Source organism: Narcine bancroftii, chromosome 8 (genome assembly GCF_036971445.1).
Source record: "Narcine bancroftii isolate sNarBan1 chromosome 8, sNarBan1.hap1, whole genome shotgun sequence".
Lineage (NCBI taxonomy): Eukaryota > Metazoa > Chordata > Chondrichthyes > Torpediniformes > Narcinidae > Narcine > Narcine bancroftii.
Window position 1 is genome coordinate 17,364,213 of NC_091476.1, and position 20,382 is coordinate 17,384,594.

Sequence of the window (20,382 nt, forward strand, 5' to 3'; positions counted from 1 at the left end):
TTACATGAATTATTGATGGAGCCTCATGAAGGGTTTTTTTTTTGTAAATGGATTTTATCATTTTAAATGAACGCTGAAAAAGATTTCTGGATTCCTGAAGGTTCTGGGCAGTGGCTGAAAGGAAAAATGCGAAAGAAGTTCTGAGAAGATTGAGAATGCAGTTCTGATAAGAATTTTTTTTGCCTTCCCAGCTCCTTCTTTCAAAGCCTTTGTGTGCTAGGTTACTGCATATTACCACTTACTGTGGCCTTGATAATCTGCTCTCTCATCCGGTTGGCTCCTCATTCAAGCACATCAGAAATCCCGATGGGAGTGGTAATAGTTCGCTTTATAATTGTGCTGGCTGCATTTGGCTGGTCGACGTTTGGTAAGTAATTAACTGCCTCCTTCAAGTAACTGGACATTGTAGAAAATTAACAGACATACTCAGCATCAGTAAATCAACATCAAAGTGGGAAATCTGATCTGAACCCATTTTCTGTGGGCTGTGCATGTTGTTATTGGCTGCACCAAAGAAGTAGGATACAATCTGATTTCCCATTTTTCCGCCTCGCCTTGCCAAAATTCTCAGCAGTTAACACTGGGCAAAAAAAAAGATGAGTTCACTGAAGAGGAAAAGAGTTACTCACAAAATTTATTGTCTTGGAACTTGCTTTCTTTATACATTTATTCAGGTTCGAATTTAGGCATTTGATGTTCAGAATTCTTGGAACAGATGTTAGAAATTAAAATTAATGAATAAAAATTTATCATAATTTAAATCCCAGTTTAACGAGCTGAGGAGGAAAGCAGATTATAATGAAATAGTTGTCTGGATGAATTATCAGAACATTCCAGAAAACATTCAATTTAAAAAACGTGGAAAATAAACATTGCATATTTGACATTTGGACTTTAAGTTGATTTGGGAGTGAAATAATTAAACTGTTCTTCCAAAAAATTAAATTCCAGGGCAATTTTGCAATTGCTCAAATTAAGTTTATCTCGGATTCTTGTAAATTGACAGTGAGGCAGAAGCTGGGTCCTCTCATTTGGGAAATGAGATTTGCTGTGAATCCTTGGATTTCTGCGTTCTTAGCAGCTTGCTAAGTGTGTTCTTGTGGTATTCTGGCCATTGCTCACTCTTGAATGCTTGAGTATGTAATTGATTACCTCATTATGCAGATTTTTAAAAAAAATTCAGTAAAATGAGTCCATTCATTACTTTGCAATCTCTATGCAGAGCTTAAGACAAAATATATTCAATATTTAACCCTGCTTTGCCTTGTCCACCATTTCACTGAATTGCTTTAATATCTTTCTTTGATCATACTTTTATTTTAATGCTTAGTATACTCTTGTCATACTTGATCTTAAACTGTTGTTGCTATCTTTTGTTTTGGTGAATATATTGGTTTTTAAAAAAAAAAAAATTAACTACATGCCAGCTCACTTGGAAATCAATTGCCTCAGTATTGGTGCAATCTTTATTCTACTAGTGCTTCATAGCATCCAATCATTTGAACTTGACATTAAAGTCAAGTTATATCTACAAAAGGGAGTGATGGGGTTTCTAGGTTCTGAGTCTATTTCCAGAAGTGTTCTCTTGGAGTCACATTCGACCCAACAAATTCTCCTACCTTCTATATTGTAAAAAAAAGTTATTCAGATAGTATTACATTTCTTGAGATTCTTGTGAATGGGAAGGGGGACGGAAGATTTAATCTTGAGAACAAATTGTATCTATATTTTTCTGCGGCAATGCCATACGTGAAGTAGAGAGGATAAGGAAAATTAAAAGTTCTCTTTGTAGTTGGGTGGGATAGTTGTGCAGAGAGAGCATGGTGGTTTAAGGGTATGGCCATACAAGTAGAAAGAATGGTAAATAAGGCATATGGAATACTTGGCTTTCGTTGGCAGGGCATTGAGTATGAGAATGGAAGTCGTATGCAGCCTAACCAAAGTTTTATACAGCTACACATGGAATATTGTGTTAAGTTCTGGTCACCCCATTATAGGAAAGATGTTGAGGCTTTGAGGAGATTTGGAAAGGTGTGGAGGTACAGAAAAGATTTTTCAGAGTGCTGCCTAGATTAGAGGTTATGAGCTATAAGTTGGACAAATTTTCTCTGGAGGATCAGACACTAAGGAGAGATCGGATAGAAGTTTATAAAATGATGAGAGACAGAGTCAGATTTCCACCCTCCACCCCTGGGTAAAAATATCATATATTAGAGGAGATGCATTTAAAGTAAGAGGGAAAATTTAAAGGAGATGTGTGGGGGAAGTTTTTTTAAAAAGAGAATGAAAGGCACCTGGATTAGGCTACCAGGCGTGGTGGTGGAAGCATTTGAGGCTTTGATACGAATATGAAGTAATATAGATCATGTGCAGACTTGTATACAGTTCAACTTGGCATCTTGTTTGGCGCACACATTGTAGGCCTGTTCTGATGCTGTTGGAAAGTTTTTGAAAGCAGGTATCCCTAACAATCATGGATACTTTTCACAATCCAAGCACCCGAGTACTCTTTGTAAAAAGTGTTAACTTGGAATGCTATTGGAGGGTTACTGTCCTTGTATTGCTTGCTCTCTCTCCTGTTGATCCATTACTTAGTGAAGGATTAGTAAAGTGATAAGTTTGAGGAGAAGGCTGAAATAAAAGACTACAAATCTAAAAATAGAATAAATAAAGTATTATTAAGTGATACAGAAATGTTATATGAACAACAAAACATGCTATGTGCTTTACTGCCAGTAGATCTGAGAAACCAACCAAATGGCATCTTCAGAACTAGGTTGATCTGGGGAAATGCCTATCTTTTTTGCATGGGATATTTTACAATCGGATTTTCTGCGAAAGATCAAGAAAATTATATTTAGAGACTTGTTTTCATTAAGATGAATGTTCTCATTAATTTTCTTGTCTTTCCTAGCCTCAACAGCATTTCTGGCTGATAGCCAGCCATCTAATCGCAAGGCCCTTGCTGTTTACCCAATATTCCTTTTCTACTTTGTCATCAGTTGGATGATCATCTCCAATGCATCGGCATGAGAGGCAGTTATCTTGACAGCGAGGACCATGAAACCGGAGTGATTCAAAATCATTTCTGTATGGTTTTTGGAGACTGTTTATTTGAGAGGCAGCCCACTATGCAGCAAAGAGATCAAGACAAATTTATATTTAGTTTGTACTGTATATTATTGAATGTACAGTGATTCTTACAACCTGTGAAAGAGGTGATTTAAAATTAACTCTTGTGGACTTCAGGGGGAAAAGATTGAAGCTGTGGAACTGCATTTAAAGACTCTTAAAGAGCAGAATTCTTTTATTCCTTTGATTAAAGCCATTAGGTTATTTCCTTTCCAGCTCTGGAGGAATTTAACAGAAATTGAAATTTGGCAGTCTAGCCCAAAACATTTTTAAATTGATTGTATTAAAATTGAAGAATTTTACATTTCTTGAGATTCTTGTGAATGGGAAGGGGGGGGATGGAAGATTTAATCTGAGGACAAAAAAATCTTTTTCTCTTGCTGAGTTTTGAAATTTTTGGAGGAATTTACTAATATATTTACTCAACCCTACAGATCATTAAAATCTTAGATTCCATTGTGGACTAAACTAAGACAGAAAATATTCATATTGGATTTGCTATGATTAACAAAACCATAGGAAATCAGTCATAACTTCTGGTTCTAGTCAACATTCCAATGACTGCTGTGATGTGCATATCAGGACTGGGTTTAAGAAGCTGATAAATCTATTGAGTTTTACTCCCTTAGTATACATGTGGAAAGGAAATTTATACAATGTTTTTGGGGATCTTTATTGCACATAGTTATCCCCTATAAAGTTATGGTGCCTTCCAGAGGTGAATTGGGGATAGTGTTTTGTTTAGAGATGCCATTGTGCTATGATAGATGGGGCAAAGTTTTAAAAAAAAAGTATGAACTTGTCCAGGATACAGAGCCAGATAAATCATTATGATGGGAGTTGTATTTAACACTAGTGGAAGGGAAAGGTGAAAACTGAACACGCTTCCCTCCATAGATTTTTTGTTTCATTTGTATTATTTTAACTGTAGAAGTTAACGGACTCATCAGCTGAATCTAACATGTAGAAATTATTTTTCTAAGAAAACAGTAAGATTAATCTGCTAGTCAATGGTATGGTTTATTCTCAAGAATTGTCCCTCTTTCAAATAAAAGCCTGAGAATCTTTGATTATTTTAGAGCAAAACAATTGGCAATTTTTTTTTTTAAGACCATTGTAGTTTTGGAAAAATAAATAATGGAAAACTTCTTATTACAGTTATGGAATCATGTTAGAAGGCTAAGCAATAATCTATTCCACCGTAAAGGTTTACAAGCTTTTTTTTGCTGTGAGGATCAACATGAGTATCGGGGATGCTACCTGAGCTCCTCATTCCCACAATTCTAAATCTCAATGCATATCTATCTTTTAATATGGAGCCTCTTCCTCAGAGATTACTGGAATGGAGGAAGTGTTTCCCAGATTCTAGCTACTTTGGAATTGTATTGTTAGAGCAAAAAAAATCTGACATAGAAGTTTCTAAGATCTGCAAAGGAAAATGTATCACTTCGTAAACATGCAAAGTGGCCCATACATTGACATTCATCTTTATCACATTGAAATTTGTGTGTGTAATTCTGGCTAATTGTTTTGCATGCTAGCTCATCAACACTGTTTTCTTGAACCAACTCTACAATTTTTGAGTATATACATTGCTTTGTTTTATCAATTATTTCAGTATTCCAAAAGCACTCGATTGCAGTATCTAGTTACTGACTGCAACCAGAGTAATTTTGAAAAGAAAGGCTTTGTGTAATATTGAACATTGCAGACAAACTGGTAAAAAGGTGTTGGGGGAGGGGGAAAAAGATTCTTGATGTAGAAATCATAGCATAGTATATGTGGCACCATGTTTAAAAATGTGTTTATACACATAGTTTTAAAAGTGCACCACGGTAGATTGATAATTTTTTTGTTTTTACATTCTACCATTTTGCATTAAAACAAAATGGGACCATGCTGTAACTTTATACCATGCTAATAAATTGTCAACTGGAATATAGTGGCAGGGATAATATGAAGATCCTAGAAGTCATATAGAGGAGATTTGTCCAGTTATTTCCTAGGATGAGTGATTTCATTTGTGAGAGATTGGAACATTTCTGACATAAGATAACAAAGTGACTGATTAATGTCTTTAAGATTATCAGATTTCTCGATGTTGTAGATGGAAAATTGGCTAAGAGATTAGAGGCTGAAAGATCCGGAGGGAGATGAGGAAGGATACATGTATGCTGTTGTCTGGATCTGGAATATTCCATGAAATAATGGTGGATCTTGCCTCTAAAAATGGGTGTGAAGGCGAGTAGGTTAGCCACTTAAGAATGAAGAACATACAAGGTTAAGATCAAAAACAGAGCTGTGAGAATAAGTATGATTAGTTTTTCCACTGTCAACTCACAGTTCATTCGTTCTCTCTCTCTCTCTCTCTCTCTCTCTCTCTCTCTCTCTCACCATTCATTATCTCTGTTTAAATCTTAACTTTGGGATTGAAATGTATTTGTGTGGGGTATAAACTATAAATCAATTTACTGGTAATATTTTTATTAATTAAAGTGTGATCCTGAAGCAGATTAAACACACACAATAGATTTTAGAACAGAGATTACTAGTCCTGGGTTAAAAATCTAATCTTTAGAGTGACATTCTAACAAGTGAATGTATTTATTCCCTGAATCCTATTTAGAACTACAAAGATAAATTAATTGAATGTATCTTGTTTAGCTAAGAGCTCAGAAGTAGAAGAGGCCATTTTCTCCCTAGATTATGGTCACTATTCATTTATATCTGCTCATCAATTTTATTTTACTTCATGTATTCCAAATTAGTTAACTCTGCTGACTTCAATCTTGAACAATTGTTTTTTTTTGGGGGGGGGGTCCAGAATTCTGCTATGCTTTGTGAGAAAAAAGCTGCTCCGCTCCCAAATGGGATGAAGTTTTACATTTAATTTAGAATTTCGCTGGTTGTTCTGGATTCTCTCAGTAAAGAAAATTGTGTTTCATCTGTATTTTCTAAATCTAACTGAATAATAGCAAAATTAAATAAAGTGCTCTAAGGAAGTAACCATTAAAATTCGGTCGATCTGGACTTCCGGAACTTTTAATCTCTTGCAGTTTTATTGCAATTCTGTTTGCCTTTTTTGGCTCCAGTTGTAAATGTTCTCGTATTGAAAGCCATCTTGTAAAGATTTATCGCTGAGTCTATGTTGCTTAACGATCCAGTGCCTCTATAGCCAATGTGTTGTAAAAGACTTAGAATTGACATAAATTATAAGCAAGAACAGTTTTGCACTTAATTCCATTGGTGGATTACACCTCCATTTATCACATGTTTGATACTTTTTAATTTGTACTCTAGCAGTGTCCAAGTTGCTTACCACTACAAGAAAAATCTGGAGACAGAATTAGCTCTAGGCTATTTTGGGTAACTTGGACAAAAGAGTTCATTCACCAATTTTTTGGACAAAATCATTCTAGACAATGAGGAAAGATAGAGGCAATGCATTGAGTTACATCACTAAATTTGGAAGCGCTAGTTTCTTGTGTTTGTAGTGTTCAGAGTTATGAACTATTTTGCTTGCATCCAGAGATCCTATGGGCATTGGTACCAATATGGTATATACTGTATTGTAGTGACAATGATGTAAATGAAATCTCAGGATAATACCAATAAAGTTGGAAATGAGATGGAATATGACAGGGTTGGTTTCAAATTCAAGACATAGATATCTTTCATTATTTTTGGTGAGGAGGGATGTGGAGAGATCAGGTCTTTCTACTAACATGGAATCAGCATAATCTGTAAGAAACAATTGGGAATGGTGCCTCTGGTATTTGCAGGGAATATTTTTGGATTTCTAAAGCCTTAAATGTAACATGAAATTTCTTTTGTAAATACGCACATTATGTTCTAGTCCATGATGGAAATACTTTTCTCCTTATTTGTCTGCTTTTCCTGTAACTGTTATTAATATGATTCAGTCTTGAAGTTTTTTTGTTTGCATTTGAGTGTGTGGGGTGGTGGGGGGAGGGGGGGAGACACAGTTTTACAAATGCTTTAATACAGACAGAAATGAGAAATTAAAGTTTATTGCTGTGGTCTATTGTTATAAACCCTTCAGAAGTTTGAATTCTTGCCACAGAAGAGCACAACATGAAAAAAAAACGACTCGATTCCCAATAATGACTCAGTTGCACAGTATGGTATTTAACATGATATTGGATGATACATATTGGGAAGGACCCAGCAATAATTCTCAATTTGTTCTGGTAAACAGATTTAATTTGGGGTGTACATTATCCTTTGTATCCCTGGGTGGTGAAGGGGAAAGAATTCCTAATCTTGCTCCATATCTATTTTCATTTACCACGAAATGGATGTGTTTGTTGCGTGTAGGAAGGATCAGGCTTAGTTCTCATACTGTGTGATTGAAGGGGAAAAATACATATAGAAGTTGAGTGGGATTTGTGGATCCTTAGCTTCTTTGTTCAGTAAGATCTTGGTTGATCTGATCCAGGCCTCAACCCCACTTTCTTGTTCTCCATAAAACTTGATCCTCCCATAGTCTAAATCTATAATATCCTTGATTATTTTTAGTGATTCAGCCTCTAAAGCTTTCTATGGTGGGAAATTCAAAAGATTCACACCCTCTAAAAGAATAAATTCTTCCTTATCTCTGCCTTAAATGGGCGACTCTCAGTTCTGAAAGCAGGTTCCTATTTCTGGATTCATTATTTCAGCATTAGCCCTGTCAATCTCATTCAGGATCCTGCATTTTTCACTTGCCTCATGTTTCTTTATATAGGCACAGCCTGCTCAAACTTGCAGCAGAACTCTTTCATGGAATTAAACTGGTGATTCTTCAACAAACATTCTTAAGTATGGAGACCAAACTTCCATGCAAAATAAAAATCCCAGGTATGATACCAATTCCCTATATAGTCACACCTGGACTATTATATGTTTGTATTCAATCTCTTTGGATCTCTTAGACTCTTTGGAAATGAAGGTAAATGTTCATTTTTTTTCCTCCAAATTACTTGTATACAAACTTTATTTCATCCATGAGTACGCCCAGATACACAATTCTGATTTGAAATGTTAACTTTTCAAGGTTCCTATTATAATACATTAAAAATGTAACATGCATGATATATTGGCTCGTTGTAAGGCAGAGAGAGTTGTCATTAGTACTTCCTGAGCATTTCCATGATTTTCTACTTGATTTTGACATTTGAAGGTCATTTGTCTTTGGAATGTATCACAGCACAGGCTGTCGAAATTCAACAATTATCCACCCTGCCTTAAACAATTTTCTGGTTTATTGATTTCTCTTTAAAGTGCATGATATAATAGACCCTCTGTAATCTGAAACTATCAATTGGGAGTTGTAAATAGATGAATGGGTAAAGTTATAGGCAATTTCCAACCCCTGCTGTCCCCACCCCAAGGTGGTTTATTCATCTGAGCTAAAACAATTTTGTATTGATGTCATCATCTTTATAGACTGTTAGAACATTGTGGTACAGGAACAGGCTCTGTGGCCCATGATATTGTTTAATTCGGCATCCTGTTCGGTGAAAATATCTCCTCACATGATGCATACCACCCCCCCCCCCCCCCCATTTCTTTACCCTGTATATTCATACCCTCAAAGTCAGGGAGTGTCCTGGTACAGTTAAACCTGGTATCTGGTGCCTATAGGGATTGGTAGGTGCCGAATTTTCTAGTTGAGAATGCATGTTGGGTGATTGTCAAACTAATGGCGAGGTGCCAATTTTAAATTTCTGTATTTTTAACCTATTTTTTTCTGCTGGTGGCTTGAATTCTGGATAGCAGGGGTTTTACTGTATTTCTCTTCTGTACCCTTTCCAAAGTCATAGCTAGTTGACAATTAAATAGTTAACATCTGTGGTCCAAAAATAGAGGTCAAGTCTCCGGATTGAGTTGTTGGAAAACTACAAACATTTATTGTTCAAGGTGACATCTGTAGAATCATCTTTCAAACAAGGAGTTAGTACCCACAAAACCCCACTGGTCGTCTTCTCTACCTATCCTTCCACCTCTCCCATCTTCAGCCCGCTCACCTGTTATCTTTTCGCCTCTTCCCAGCACCCTGTCCCACCTCTTATGCTTGTTACTTCCCCATCCTGTTTTTGTTGTGATTAAAGGGTCACAGTCCAAAACCGTCACTGGCTATTTCTCTCCTTGGATGCTACCAGATCCACCGATCCCCTGCAGCATGTTTCGTTGCCCTGTGGAGCGATACTTGGAGGAGGGCTGTAGTAGGAAGAAAAAAAAAGAGATAATTGAGGTTTCTCTTGAGGTATCTGGTCTACAGAACAAGTGTATTTGTGCCTCACCAAAAAGTCAATTCTTTCGGGAAAACCTGGGTGAAAATCCATGAAAACAAGAGTGACAGAAACAACTCCAGATGCTAGAATCTAAAGCAAGAAAAACAAACTGCTGGAGGAATTTAGTGGATCTGGCAGAATCTGTGGTGGCACTGGGATGGGTTGACATTTCAGGCCCTGCATCAGGACTGGGGGATGTAAAGGTGCACTAGGCAGGATAAGGAAGGGGGAGGTGGAGCTCGTGAGAATACGGGAAAGCTAATAGGCAGTCAGAGGAAGGTGGGAGAGAGAAGGGTGGAGTGGTGACGAGGGTGGTAGGTGAGAAGTGCAGTCAACAAGGGGCTGTACATTATGGAACCTGCCAAGGCAAGAAGATAAATGAGTGCAACAAGATGGGCAGATGGAACCATATGGGGGAAGAAAAAGAAAGGAGTCTGGAAAGAAGGATGAGTGAGAGAGGACCAAGGTGGATCAGAAGAAAGAAAAGAACAGAAAGGGTCACCTGATGTAGGTCAGTTTTATGTTCACTTTGTTGGTTTTTAGACTATGCAGACATGATACAAGCTGCTGCCCCTCCAGTTTCCATTTGGCCTCGTTCTAATAATGGAGAAGGCCAAGGACAGATAAGTTGATGTAAGACTGGGAAAAGGAATTGAAATGACTTGCAACCAGGAGCTTCGGTTGGGCTTTGTGGACAATAAAGATGCTCAACACAGTGGTTGCCTAATGCATGTTTGGTTTCATCAAGGTAGAGGAGGCAACATTGACAACACCAATGATGTCAGAGGAGGGACATATGAAGCTGCCTCACCTAAAAGCTGTTTAGATCCCTACATGCTAGTGACAAAGAAGGTGCAGAGACAATTACTTTCCCCTGCAGTTGGGGGAAGAGTGAACCAAGGAATCATGAAGAAATGGGGGGGGGGGGGGGAAAGGGGGAAGGAAAGATGTGACCAATGGTGGAAATGACGAAGAATGCTGTACTGTATGTGGTGATTGGTAGAGTGAAAAGGAAGGACCAAGGGAACTCTGATCCTATTTGGTTGGTGGGGGGAGGGGGTGTGGGGAAGGAGCCAGGGTGAGAGCATAGTGTGGGAAATGGAGGAAATTTAAGTGAGGGCTCCAACTACAGTGGGGGGGGGGGGGGTGAGAAAAGGTACTTTGAGATGTCCTGGGGTGCAAAGCTTCTTTGAGAGTTGATGCAGTGGAGACTGAGAAACTGAAAGGGATGGAGTCCCTTGTGATGCTTGTGATGGGGGAGGTGTGGTCTAAGTAGCTGTGGGAGATGGTGGGTTTATAATAAATGTCTATAATTTTCCTCCTGAGATGGAGATGGGGATCCAGAAAGGGGAGAGGGATATTGGAAATAGTTGGTGAATTTGATATCAGAGTCGTGAGGTGGAGGATACATTTGGGCATCTTTGGCACCAAATTTTGCATCAGTTGTGTATTTGGAATGGAAGTTGTATATTTTAATCTCTGGTCTGGTATGCTTAGGCCTGCTTCAATCAATTATTCCTGCCTTGAATACTTGGCAGTTGTACTTAAAAAGAGTGTAATTGGAATATATCATCATTGCCTTTGAAACCTTTGGTCCCAGTGCAGGCAATTTCTACCTCAAGCTGACAGTCACTTGGCATTGAACCAGGGTATGCTCATTGGAGAGAGATGGTGAGATCCTGTTGATGTTCTGGAACAAAGCTCTATTCATTGATGTATGAATTAGTGGAAACCCCCTCTACTTCCCATGCAGCTACATAGAATTGATTAAACCACCAACGCAGACATAATACATTACATAATTTCTGGTAAGAATTCAGATGTGTTTGAGGAGTTTGTAGTTTCCTGCAATGTGTGCATTTGTAGGTCACCCAAGCTCTTTGTAGGAGTTCATTGGATTTCCAGAGAGGAGGGGGGCATGAGGGTAGTAAGAGTTTTCTATGAAATTCGTGCCCGTTCATGGCTTAGACTGGAACTGACAAATTCACAGACCAGCTTTATTTATTATATGACGGCACAAGGACTTTGCAAAGACTTAGTTTGTTTATTGTCACCTGACCGTTCTTGAAGCACCAGCACTGGACTGCATTGCACACACATATGCACATAATATACTGCACACAATCATCACACCTATACACTATATAAAATAAAAATAATTTACGCATTCCCATTTATAAGACCTTAAGTTACTGTTACCTAAGGATACTGTTCATCAATCTCACTGCTGGTGGGAAGAAACTATTTCCTAGCTGAGCAGTCCAGATTTTGATACTCCTGATGGTGGTAGGTCAAAGATCCTGTGTGATGGATGGTACTGATCCCTAATATTTCCTTGGGGCCTATTTAAATTAACATTCCTGGTATACATTGTCAAAGGATAGCATAGTGGTTAGGACAATGCTGTTACAGTGCCAGGGACTGGGAATCAAATCTGACGCTGTCTGTAAGGAATTTATATATTCTCTCCATGTCTTCATGTGTTTCCTCCAGTTGCTCTGGTTTCCTCCTACCTTTCAAATTGTACCTGGTTGTAGGTCAGTTTGGCGTAAAGAGGTGCCACGGGCTTGAGGGATGAAAGGCCCTGTAACTCTGCTAAAATCTACAATTTAAACAGGGAAAGTGTTATTCTCAGCCATTTTTAATGCTCCTCTGGATTGACCTCCAGTCCAGTGCTTTGCAGCTACCACACCATGCTTGTAAAAGTTGTCAAGATGAAGGCTTTGCCCTTCTCAACCTCCTTAAGAAGTGTACATATTGGATAGATTATTTATTATATGCACAGCAAGGAATCCTTGTGACAAAACAGGATTTTTTTGTGTGTGTGTGATTTATTTTAAAAAAAATGAATACAAAATAAAAACAGCAATGTTAGGGAAAATAACTTTTCAGGTGGCCAAAAACGTGGTGAATGGAGTGTTTGGAGCAATTTAGAAGTATTTTTATTAAATGTTAAATTGAGGCAACTAGTCGCTAATTGCATCTGATACCCATCTGTTTCAAATAGGCATCAGTTACACTGTGGTGCCAAGGAGAGTGTGGTAATCTTATTGGCCAGTGGCACTCACATTAACAGTGATGAAGTCTTTTGAAAGACTGGTGTTGAAGCATATCCGCTCCTGTCTGAGTGGCGACATGGATCCATTCTGGTTCGCCTTTGGTAGCAACAGTTCTAAGGTGGATCCTATCTCACTGGCTCTACACAAAGCCCTGGAACACGTGGAGAGCAAAGATGCATAGGTCAGGAGGCTCAATATTGACTACAATTTGGCATTTAAAACACCATCATCCCCTCAAAAATGATCAGCACAGTCTAAGACCTGGGACTCAGCACCCATTGTGTGATTGGATCCTGGATTTCTTCACCTACAGACCACAATCGGTGAGGATTGTTAGAAACATTCCTCCACCATCTCTCAGTGCTGAAGCACCATAGACCTGCATTCTTACTCCCTGCTCTAATCCCTATATATGTGGCCTCCCTGCCTGTCTGGGATGTGTGTAATGCGGGTGGTCAAGTGTCCTCTTGTCTGAAACTCCTTTGGAAGTCACATCACCTATCAATCAAGGTTGGACTCCAGACACCCATTAGTGCACACCTTGCTGTTGGCTAATTTAATTCACTAGGGTCATTATTGGCTAGAAGAACAGATTAGCACTGAATATAACACCAACTCACAGCACATTCTTTCTCTGTCTCGTGGTCCTAGCCTCAGACATCACTTCATGCCAGGTCACTACTGTGGACATTCGGTGGAAATGTCATGGGTAAGGTTTACACTGCACAGAAACTGAGTTGTGCCTCAGCACCCCTGTTGTTACAGGGAACTGGGTGTGTGTAAGAGTTCCTGTTTGTAGTATATGTACACAAGTGTGTGAGCATGTCAAGTATAGGTTCACTATTGTTGGAGTCCAACCTAGGTCCGAGGTGAATGTCTTGTTTAAGTGAAATAGTAATCAAGTATCATTTAATGTTCTCCTCTGTTTGTCTCTCATGTGTTAATTAAAGTTACGTGTGATTGTAACAATTGTGTCCAGACTCTTCTTTCTGTGAACCCACCAGATCTGAAACTCTTCCCAACACTACAATTGGAGCAGTGAGTAGGGTTCAAAACATTTTATCTGTACACAAGTGGAGTCTTAACCATGTGGAAGCGGAAGATTGTACTAACAATGTGGAGATCGTGTTAACAAATGTGGGTGTCCTCTCGGGTGCATGTGTGATTATATACCTGCACATCAATGGGGCATCAGGAGGCAACCCACAGATAGGGAAAGAAGCCTGGGATCAGATTATAAAATCCCCAGGTGGACTGATGGCCATCAGGGGTCCAGTTTGGCAGCATAGTTGGCAAGTCATGCTAGTTGATTGGTTCAACAGGTTAGACACCTATGAAAAAAGATAGGGCACCATGTCGTCTCCCACCTGGGGTTTGTGGGGTTTCCCGAGGCCAGGGGGAGTTGTGGGGATCACTGGTTATTGATATCCATACTTAGGTGCCTGAATTAAGTAATCAGGGCACAAGTAGGGAGACAGAATCCCTGCAGCATCACTGATGTGCACTGCAAGAGATGGTGCAGATCGCCCAAGTAAGTACAAGTGACCAACCTAGAAATCATAGTGGCAACTTCCTAGTTAATTGAAATAGCAGCTGCAAGCAGCTCGCTGGTCTGGCTCGCAGCTCGTCCTAGGAAAAGCCTGAGCCATTATCCAGTGAGGGGAGGGTATTGCATGTGGTTGAGGGGTGGGTATGTGTGGATGGATGATGATAACCATGAGAAAACTGAGACCCACAATGCACATCCTCCTCCCTGCATGCCAAAGCCATTTCAAGCCCGACCAGTGACCATGCGATCCCAGACCTGCCACGAGGGCCCCCTGTTGACCCACCAAAACAGGGAGGTAGCTAATAATGGGGGACCTCGGGTGGGCAGATATGTGGTCACTGTGAAATTATGGAGTTCCGGGACTAGTCCAACGAGGATCTAACTGGGTGAGAGGACCAATTCCATCAGCAGCCAGGCAAACACCTAGCCATGCTGCTGCTATGTCTGTGGGATGAGGGGACCCTCAATTTCCTTATCTCTCAGAGGGAAGTGAACATGGCAGTCTGTCTGCCCAACAGACAATTGGATACAGGTGGCGACTGTGGTCTGGTCCAGGTTCCTTGCCCTACTATAGAATGTGGCCTACATGGCTGGCCACAGTGGCACACTGTTGGCTTGGTGACATGGGTTATTAGAGAATGGGCACTGGGTAGCTTCTGTGAGCAGCACTTCCCAGAGAGCATCAAGGTGCCTTGGCAGGGTATTTGGTTATCATAGCACCTTAGATGGGTAGTCTTGCCCTTCCATAGGACTGGCAACTGGGTAAACAGTCTGGGAAGCTGTTATCCTCCTGGAGGGATCCGAGTACACGGAGCAGGGCTGAGGTGAAGTTCAGTGATGTCACCCCATTGGTGACCTACAGAGACGTGTACACTCTCTGGAAAGAACATTGTAGGGTGGAGCTTCCCATACACCATCTACTCTGACTGGGACCAGCCTCCCCTTTGGCCTTCCCCCAGCAGAGGTGGCCCCTCACTAATCTATCTTGTGAGGTCTCCCAAACACCCCTCCCCCCCTCCCCCCCCCCAACACACACACAGGAGAAGACTACCTTTCAAGCTGTTCCTCTTCTCGATGTGAGGGTCTACGAAACACTCATCTCAACAGACTGCTGTGATCCCATCACTCATTTCAGCTGGCACTATTCTAGCAACCAGCAAGAAACAGCTTTTGTATTCTATTATGAAACGAACTCTCAGCAAGACAGGCAAGAGCTGTCACCATGGAAACCTAAACCTCAGCATTGGACATTCGATTGCATCTATTGTTTTGCATATTGGGTACAGACTCTGTAATGGATCATTTGTGTTGTTTTTCTCCTTTTTAATCAGCCTGAGCTGTAGGAATGATGTCTTTAAGCACACTCATGGAATTGAAGTTGCATTTTATAAGTAGAGAGTCATAGATTCAAAGTTATAATTTATAAATAGTTGAGTGTCATTGATCAAACAATAGAAATAAACGTTGTGTATATTTTGTTTCATTTGACAAAGGCAGCATCGCCCAGGCCCTCCCTTTATCAGAAACAACTATCTCATGGGATGCAGGCTTCGGGAGCTTTAATTTAAAATCACAAATTAGCTAACCTTCAGTCCTGACTCCTCCCGGATATTGTTACAGGGATTCAACACAAGCATTTGTGGCACCTGTTTAAAGAGATCGCGAGCAGGAACTTTATGCTGGAGTCGGACGACATCCCAGGGAAACAGGCTAGCCAGGGTACACCCTGGATATACGTTTGCCAGTCTACCTCACCAAGGGATAGCATAGCAATTACCCATCTGGATGCTGCACTTAGGGAGTGCCCAAGCCAAGAAAGGGCTCTGGAGCCTGGTGGATGATCTTGCGGACGTTGGTGGTAAGGGTGCTCACATCTGACAGCCAAGGTGGAGAAACCAGCCATGCGAGTTGGTAACTAGACAAATTTCTTTCTCTAGCCTCCATTCTGGCACTGGGGAACAGCTCCCTGCTCCATCTCAAACACAGTGACCCTGTTTGGTTCGAGTGGGGTTGGGCGGGGGGGCTGATGAGGTGTTGTAATCGAATTTGATAATGTGCCTTGTGCCTTGTCCAGCATACAGAAGACACTTGTGTATTGATCCACTTGATTGGTATTGTTTTTTTAATGTGCTTTTTTTTCTTTTCCTTTTTTATCATAACGTGTGCATAGTTATTGATTATCTTCATAGTTGTTGCAGAGTAAATGTGGCTTCTGGGGGGTGGAATGTTGTGTGTGGAGGAAACGTGGCCTCCCTGCCTGTCTGGAATATTGTGGATTGCAGGTGGTCACTTGTCTTCCCCGTCTGAAATTTAATCAGAAGTTACATCACCTGCTAATTAAGGTTAGACTCTGGCCACCTTGCTATTGGCTAATTTAAATCACCTAGGGTCATTATTGGCAAGAAGCACAGATTAGCACTGTATGTAACACCAACTCACAGCACATTCCTTCCCTCCACCTCATGGTCCATGCTCCAGATATTGCTCCACACCAGGTCGCAACCGTGGACATTGCTGGAATTGTTGCAGGTGAAGCTGAGCCATAATATTGCAATGGAGCTGCACCTCCATCGGTACAGGGAACTGGGTGTGTGTAAAAGTCCCTGTTGGTAGTGTGTGTGAGCACATTGAGTTAGATTCACTATTGTCTGAGTCCAACCTAGGTTCGAGGTGAATGTCTATACCGTTGCTTAAGTGAAATAGTAATCGAGTACTGTTTAGCGTTCTCCCCTGTTTGTCTCCCTTTCTTTTCTTCTTTCTTCTTTGGCTTGGCTTCGCGGACGAAGATTTATGGAGGGGTAATGTCCATGTCAGCTGCAGGCTCGTTTGTGGCTGACAAGTCCGATGCGGGACAGGCAGACACGGTTGCAGTGGTTGCAGGGGAAAATTGGTTAGTTGGGGTTGGGTGTTGGGTTTTTCCTCCTTTAATTAAAGTTCTGTGTGATTGTAACACTTGTGTCTGTACTGACAATAACCATAACAGCAGTGTGAGTATAAGACAGCTTTAATAAACTAATAAGTACACTAAGAGGTCTTGTCTCTGCAAGACAAACCTGGAAGGCTAGACTGTAGCTCTGGACTGCTTTATATACAAAGTCACCGGGGTGACCCCTGGTGACCTAATGGTGTTATTACATATCACCACATTCACCCCCCACTAAAAAATTGTTACCCCCCCCCCTCCCCCTGTCCTTCTTCCCTTGTTTGTAAGTTCATAAGTCCAAAGTTTTTTGTGGCTTCCGTTTCCTTCTGGACCTCCTCGGTAGTGGTATAGGGGTGGGGAGTGCAGTCTGCCTTTCGGCCTTTCTTGGTGGAGGTGTAGGAGTGGGAATTACTGGTTGGTCGTGTGGGCTGGGGATCCTCTTGTATGGGATTAGGTCCTGCCATCAAGTCTGGGTGGTGATATTTTGTGGGGTGGGTGGTATAGTCCTCTGGGGTGACTCGATGGACGACTGTTCTAGTGACTGCTACTGCGCTCCTTGTTGATCTGTAGACATCTGTGTTTCTTCCGTGTTGTTCACACATCCATCCGGCGCGAGAACCCTGGTGGCCACCGAGTTTTCTCTTCCATCTGGGAATGTGACGAAGGCATACCGAGGGTTTGCGTGCCTCAACTCCACTTGATCCACCAGTGGATCCGCTTCGTTGGGGTCTGCAGTGCTTCTGGAGGAGAACAGGTCCCAGTGTCATCATTCATTTAGGCAGCACTGTGCCCATCGTGGCTTTCCTTGTGAAAGAAAAGATATGGTCATGTGGGGTCATGTTAGTGGCAGTACACAACAAAGAACGTATAGAGTGTAGGGCTTCTGGCAACACTTCTTGCCATCTAGTAACAGGCAGGTATTTTGCTTTTAAAGTCAAGAGGACCGTTTTCCAGATTGTGGCATTTTCCCTTTCGACGTCCATTCCCCCTTGTAGTGCAGCTGGTAGCAATCCCTCTTGTAGTGCGGCTGGTATCAATCCCTCTCTCGTACAGGTACTGCTGTACTTCTGCGCTCATGAATGCAGCTCCCTGTCTGTGTGTATGTAGTTCGGGTACCCAAATATGCTGAAGATGGGTTGGAGGCATTTTATAACCATGGCTGCTGATCCATCAGAACACGGGATTGCGAAGGGGAAATGGAAATATTCATCTATTACGTTTAGGAAATAGACATTTCTATTATTGGATGGGAGCAGGCCTTTAAAATCAAGGCTGAGGTGCTCAAAAGGTGTGGTAGCTTTTATCAGGGTGGCTTTGTCTGGCCGGTAAAATTGCGGTTTGCATTCTGCACAGATGGGGCAGCTCTTGTTCACTGACCTCATTCCTCTACTGAAAATGGGAGGTTTGAGGTTTTAATGAAGTGAAACAGTCTAGCGACCCACGGGTGGCCCAGCTCATTGTGCAAATTCTGCAACTGGGACATGTGGTTAAGGAAAGGATGGCACAAGTGCCTCTGGACAGCGCATCCGAGGGCTCGTTGAGTCTCCTGGGGCGGTATAGAATGTTGTAGTTAAATGTAGACAATTCTATCCACCAGTGCAGGATTTTGTCATTCTTAATTCTCCCCCTGTTCTGGTTATCGAACATAAAAACCACTGACCATTGGTCCGTGACGAGGATGAAGTGTTTGCACGCCAGATAATGTCGCCAGTGCCTTATTGCTTCCACAATGGCTAGCTAGGGCCTCCTTCTCTACTGCTGCGTGTCTTACTTCTGACCCCTGTAGGGTTCACAAGAAAAAGGCCACCGGTCATCCGTCTTGGTTTAGGGTGGCTGCCAGAGCAACATCGGATGCATCCATTTCTTCTTGAAATGGGACGGTAGCTTTAGCGATATGGTCCCTAATGTCTCTGAATGCTCTGGTGGCTGCTGGGCACAGTGAGAAAACTGAGGCTTTTATAAGTGGTTGGGCCCTGTCGACGTAGTAAGCGAAGACCTTTTTAGTGCTTTCAGCGTGTGTGGCACTGTGAGCTCTAGGAGAGGGCGCATACGGGCTGGGTCTGGGCTGGTTTCCCCATTCTGCACTATGTAGCCCAGGATTGGCAACTTCATGGTGCTAAAGACACATTTGTCCCTGTTGTACGTTAGGTTCCTTTCCTCGGATGCCTGGAAGAAGCGTTTTAAATTCGTGTCATGATCCTCCTGAGTGTGGCCACAGATTGTCACGTTTTCTAAGTAGGGGAACACCGCTTTCAGTTGGAACTCATCTACTATTTGGTCCATTTCTCTCTGAAACAGGGACACTCCATTGGTGACACCAAAGGGAAGTCGCAGAAATTGATACAGCCTGCCGTCTGCCTCAAATGCCGTGTAAATGCGATCGCTGTTTCTAATGGGCAGTTGGTGGTATGCTGCCTTCAGGTCTATGGTGGAGAAAACCTTATACTTCGCAATGTTGTTAACCATGTCTGCTATGCGTGACAGGGGGTAGGCATCTAGTTGTGTAAATTTGTTGATTGACTGGCTGTAATCCACTACCATGCACAGTTTTTCTCCTGACTTTACTACAACCACCTGGGCTCTTCAGGGCCTGGTGTTCTGCTCTATGATGCCCTCCTGTAGTATTCTGCGGACCTCTGTACTAATGAAGGCTCTATCCCTTGGGCTGTACCTCCTGCTCTTTAGTGTGCATTTTGGGGTCAGGTGTGTGAAGTGCGGAGGGGGTTCTATGTCCAGGACAGACAGGCTGCAGTGTTGTTTCTTTGTAAGGCGTAGTGGGGGGTGAGGCCCGTTGTGCACTATTGTAAATGCTTTCTAACTGGCACTGAAAATCTAACCCCAATAGTACCGGGGCACAGGGGTGAAGGAGTACTAGTAATTTAAACCCTTCGTATTTTGTGCCCTGGATTTCTAGAGTAACCCTGCAAAACTGTTTTACCTCAGCTGCAAGGCTGCTGGCTGCTAACAGGATCTGGTGCTTACTCAGGCGTGTGGGGAGGGTAAGGTGGTTGACTGACCCCTGGTCAATAAAACTTTCAGTGCTTCCACTATCTATTAAGCAGTTTACCTTCACATCATTAATTTTGATGCACACAGTGGACTCACCTGATTCATGCGTAGGGAAGCAAGTCTAGTGTGTCCTTTCATCCGATAGTACTCGGCGTCATATTCATCTCCTGAAGACTGTGTCCTCTGCTTTGTAGCATTTGTCCAAGATGGCCGGCTGCACATGGCATTCTTCTTCTGTTTGTCTGTGGAGAAAGAAGAGCTTTCCCACCTCTCATTAGCATGAGAATGGGCCTTGGCTGTGGCCTTGGGGCTTCTGCAGACTTTTGCTTAATGCCCACGTTTTCCACAGTTGGAACAGACATTTTCTCTGGCAGGGCAGAGGGCTCTGGGGTGCTTTCTTTGTCCATAGAAAAA

The 20,382-nt window shown here is 41.7% G+C and overlaps 1 protein-coding gene across 3 annotated transcripts in view; it reads left to right on the top strand.

Moving 5' to 3' along the window:
- yipf6 (Yip1 domain family, member 6) overlaps positions 1–13,456 on the top strand; it is a 31,248-nt gene extending 17,792 nt beyond the window's left edge. For 2 of the 3 annotated variants that reach the window (XM_069893034.1, XM_069893032.1), the window contains 2 exons: positions 192–367; positions 2,915–7,062. In XM_069893034.1, the coding sequence (XP_069749135.1) occupies positions 192–367; positions 2,915–3,033 (295 nt within the window). In that variant the 3' untranslated portion in view covers positions 3,034–7,062. Of the gene's footprint in view, positions 1–191; positions 368–2,914; positions 7,063–7,879 lie in introns of those variants that run through there. The other variant, XM_069893033.1, reaches the window with a different exon arrangement.
- Positions 13,457–20,382: the final 6,926 nt, after the last annotated feature.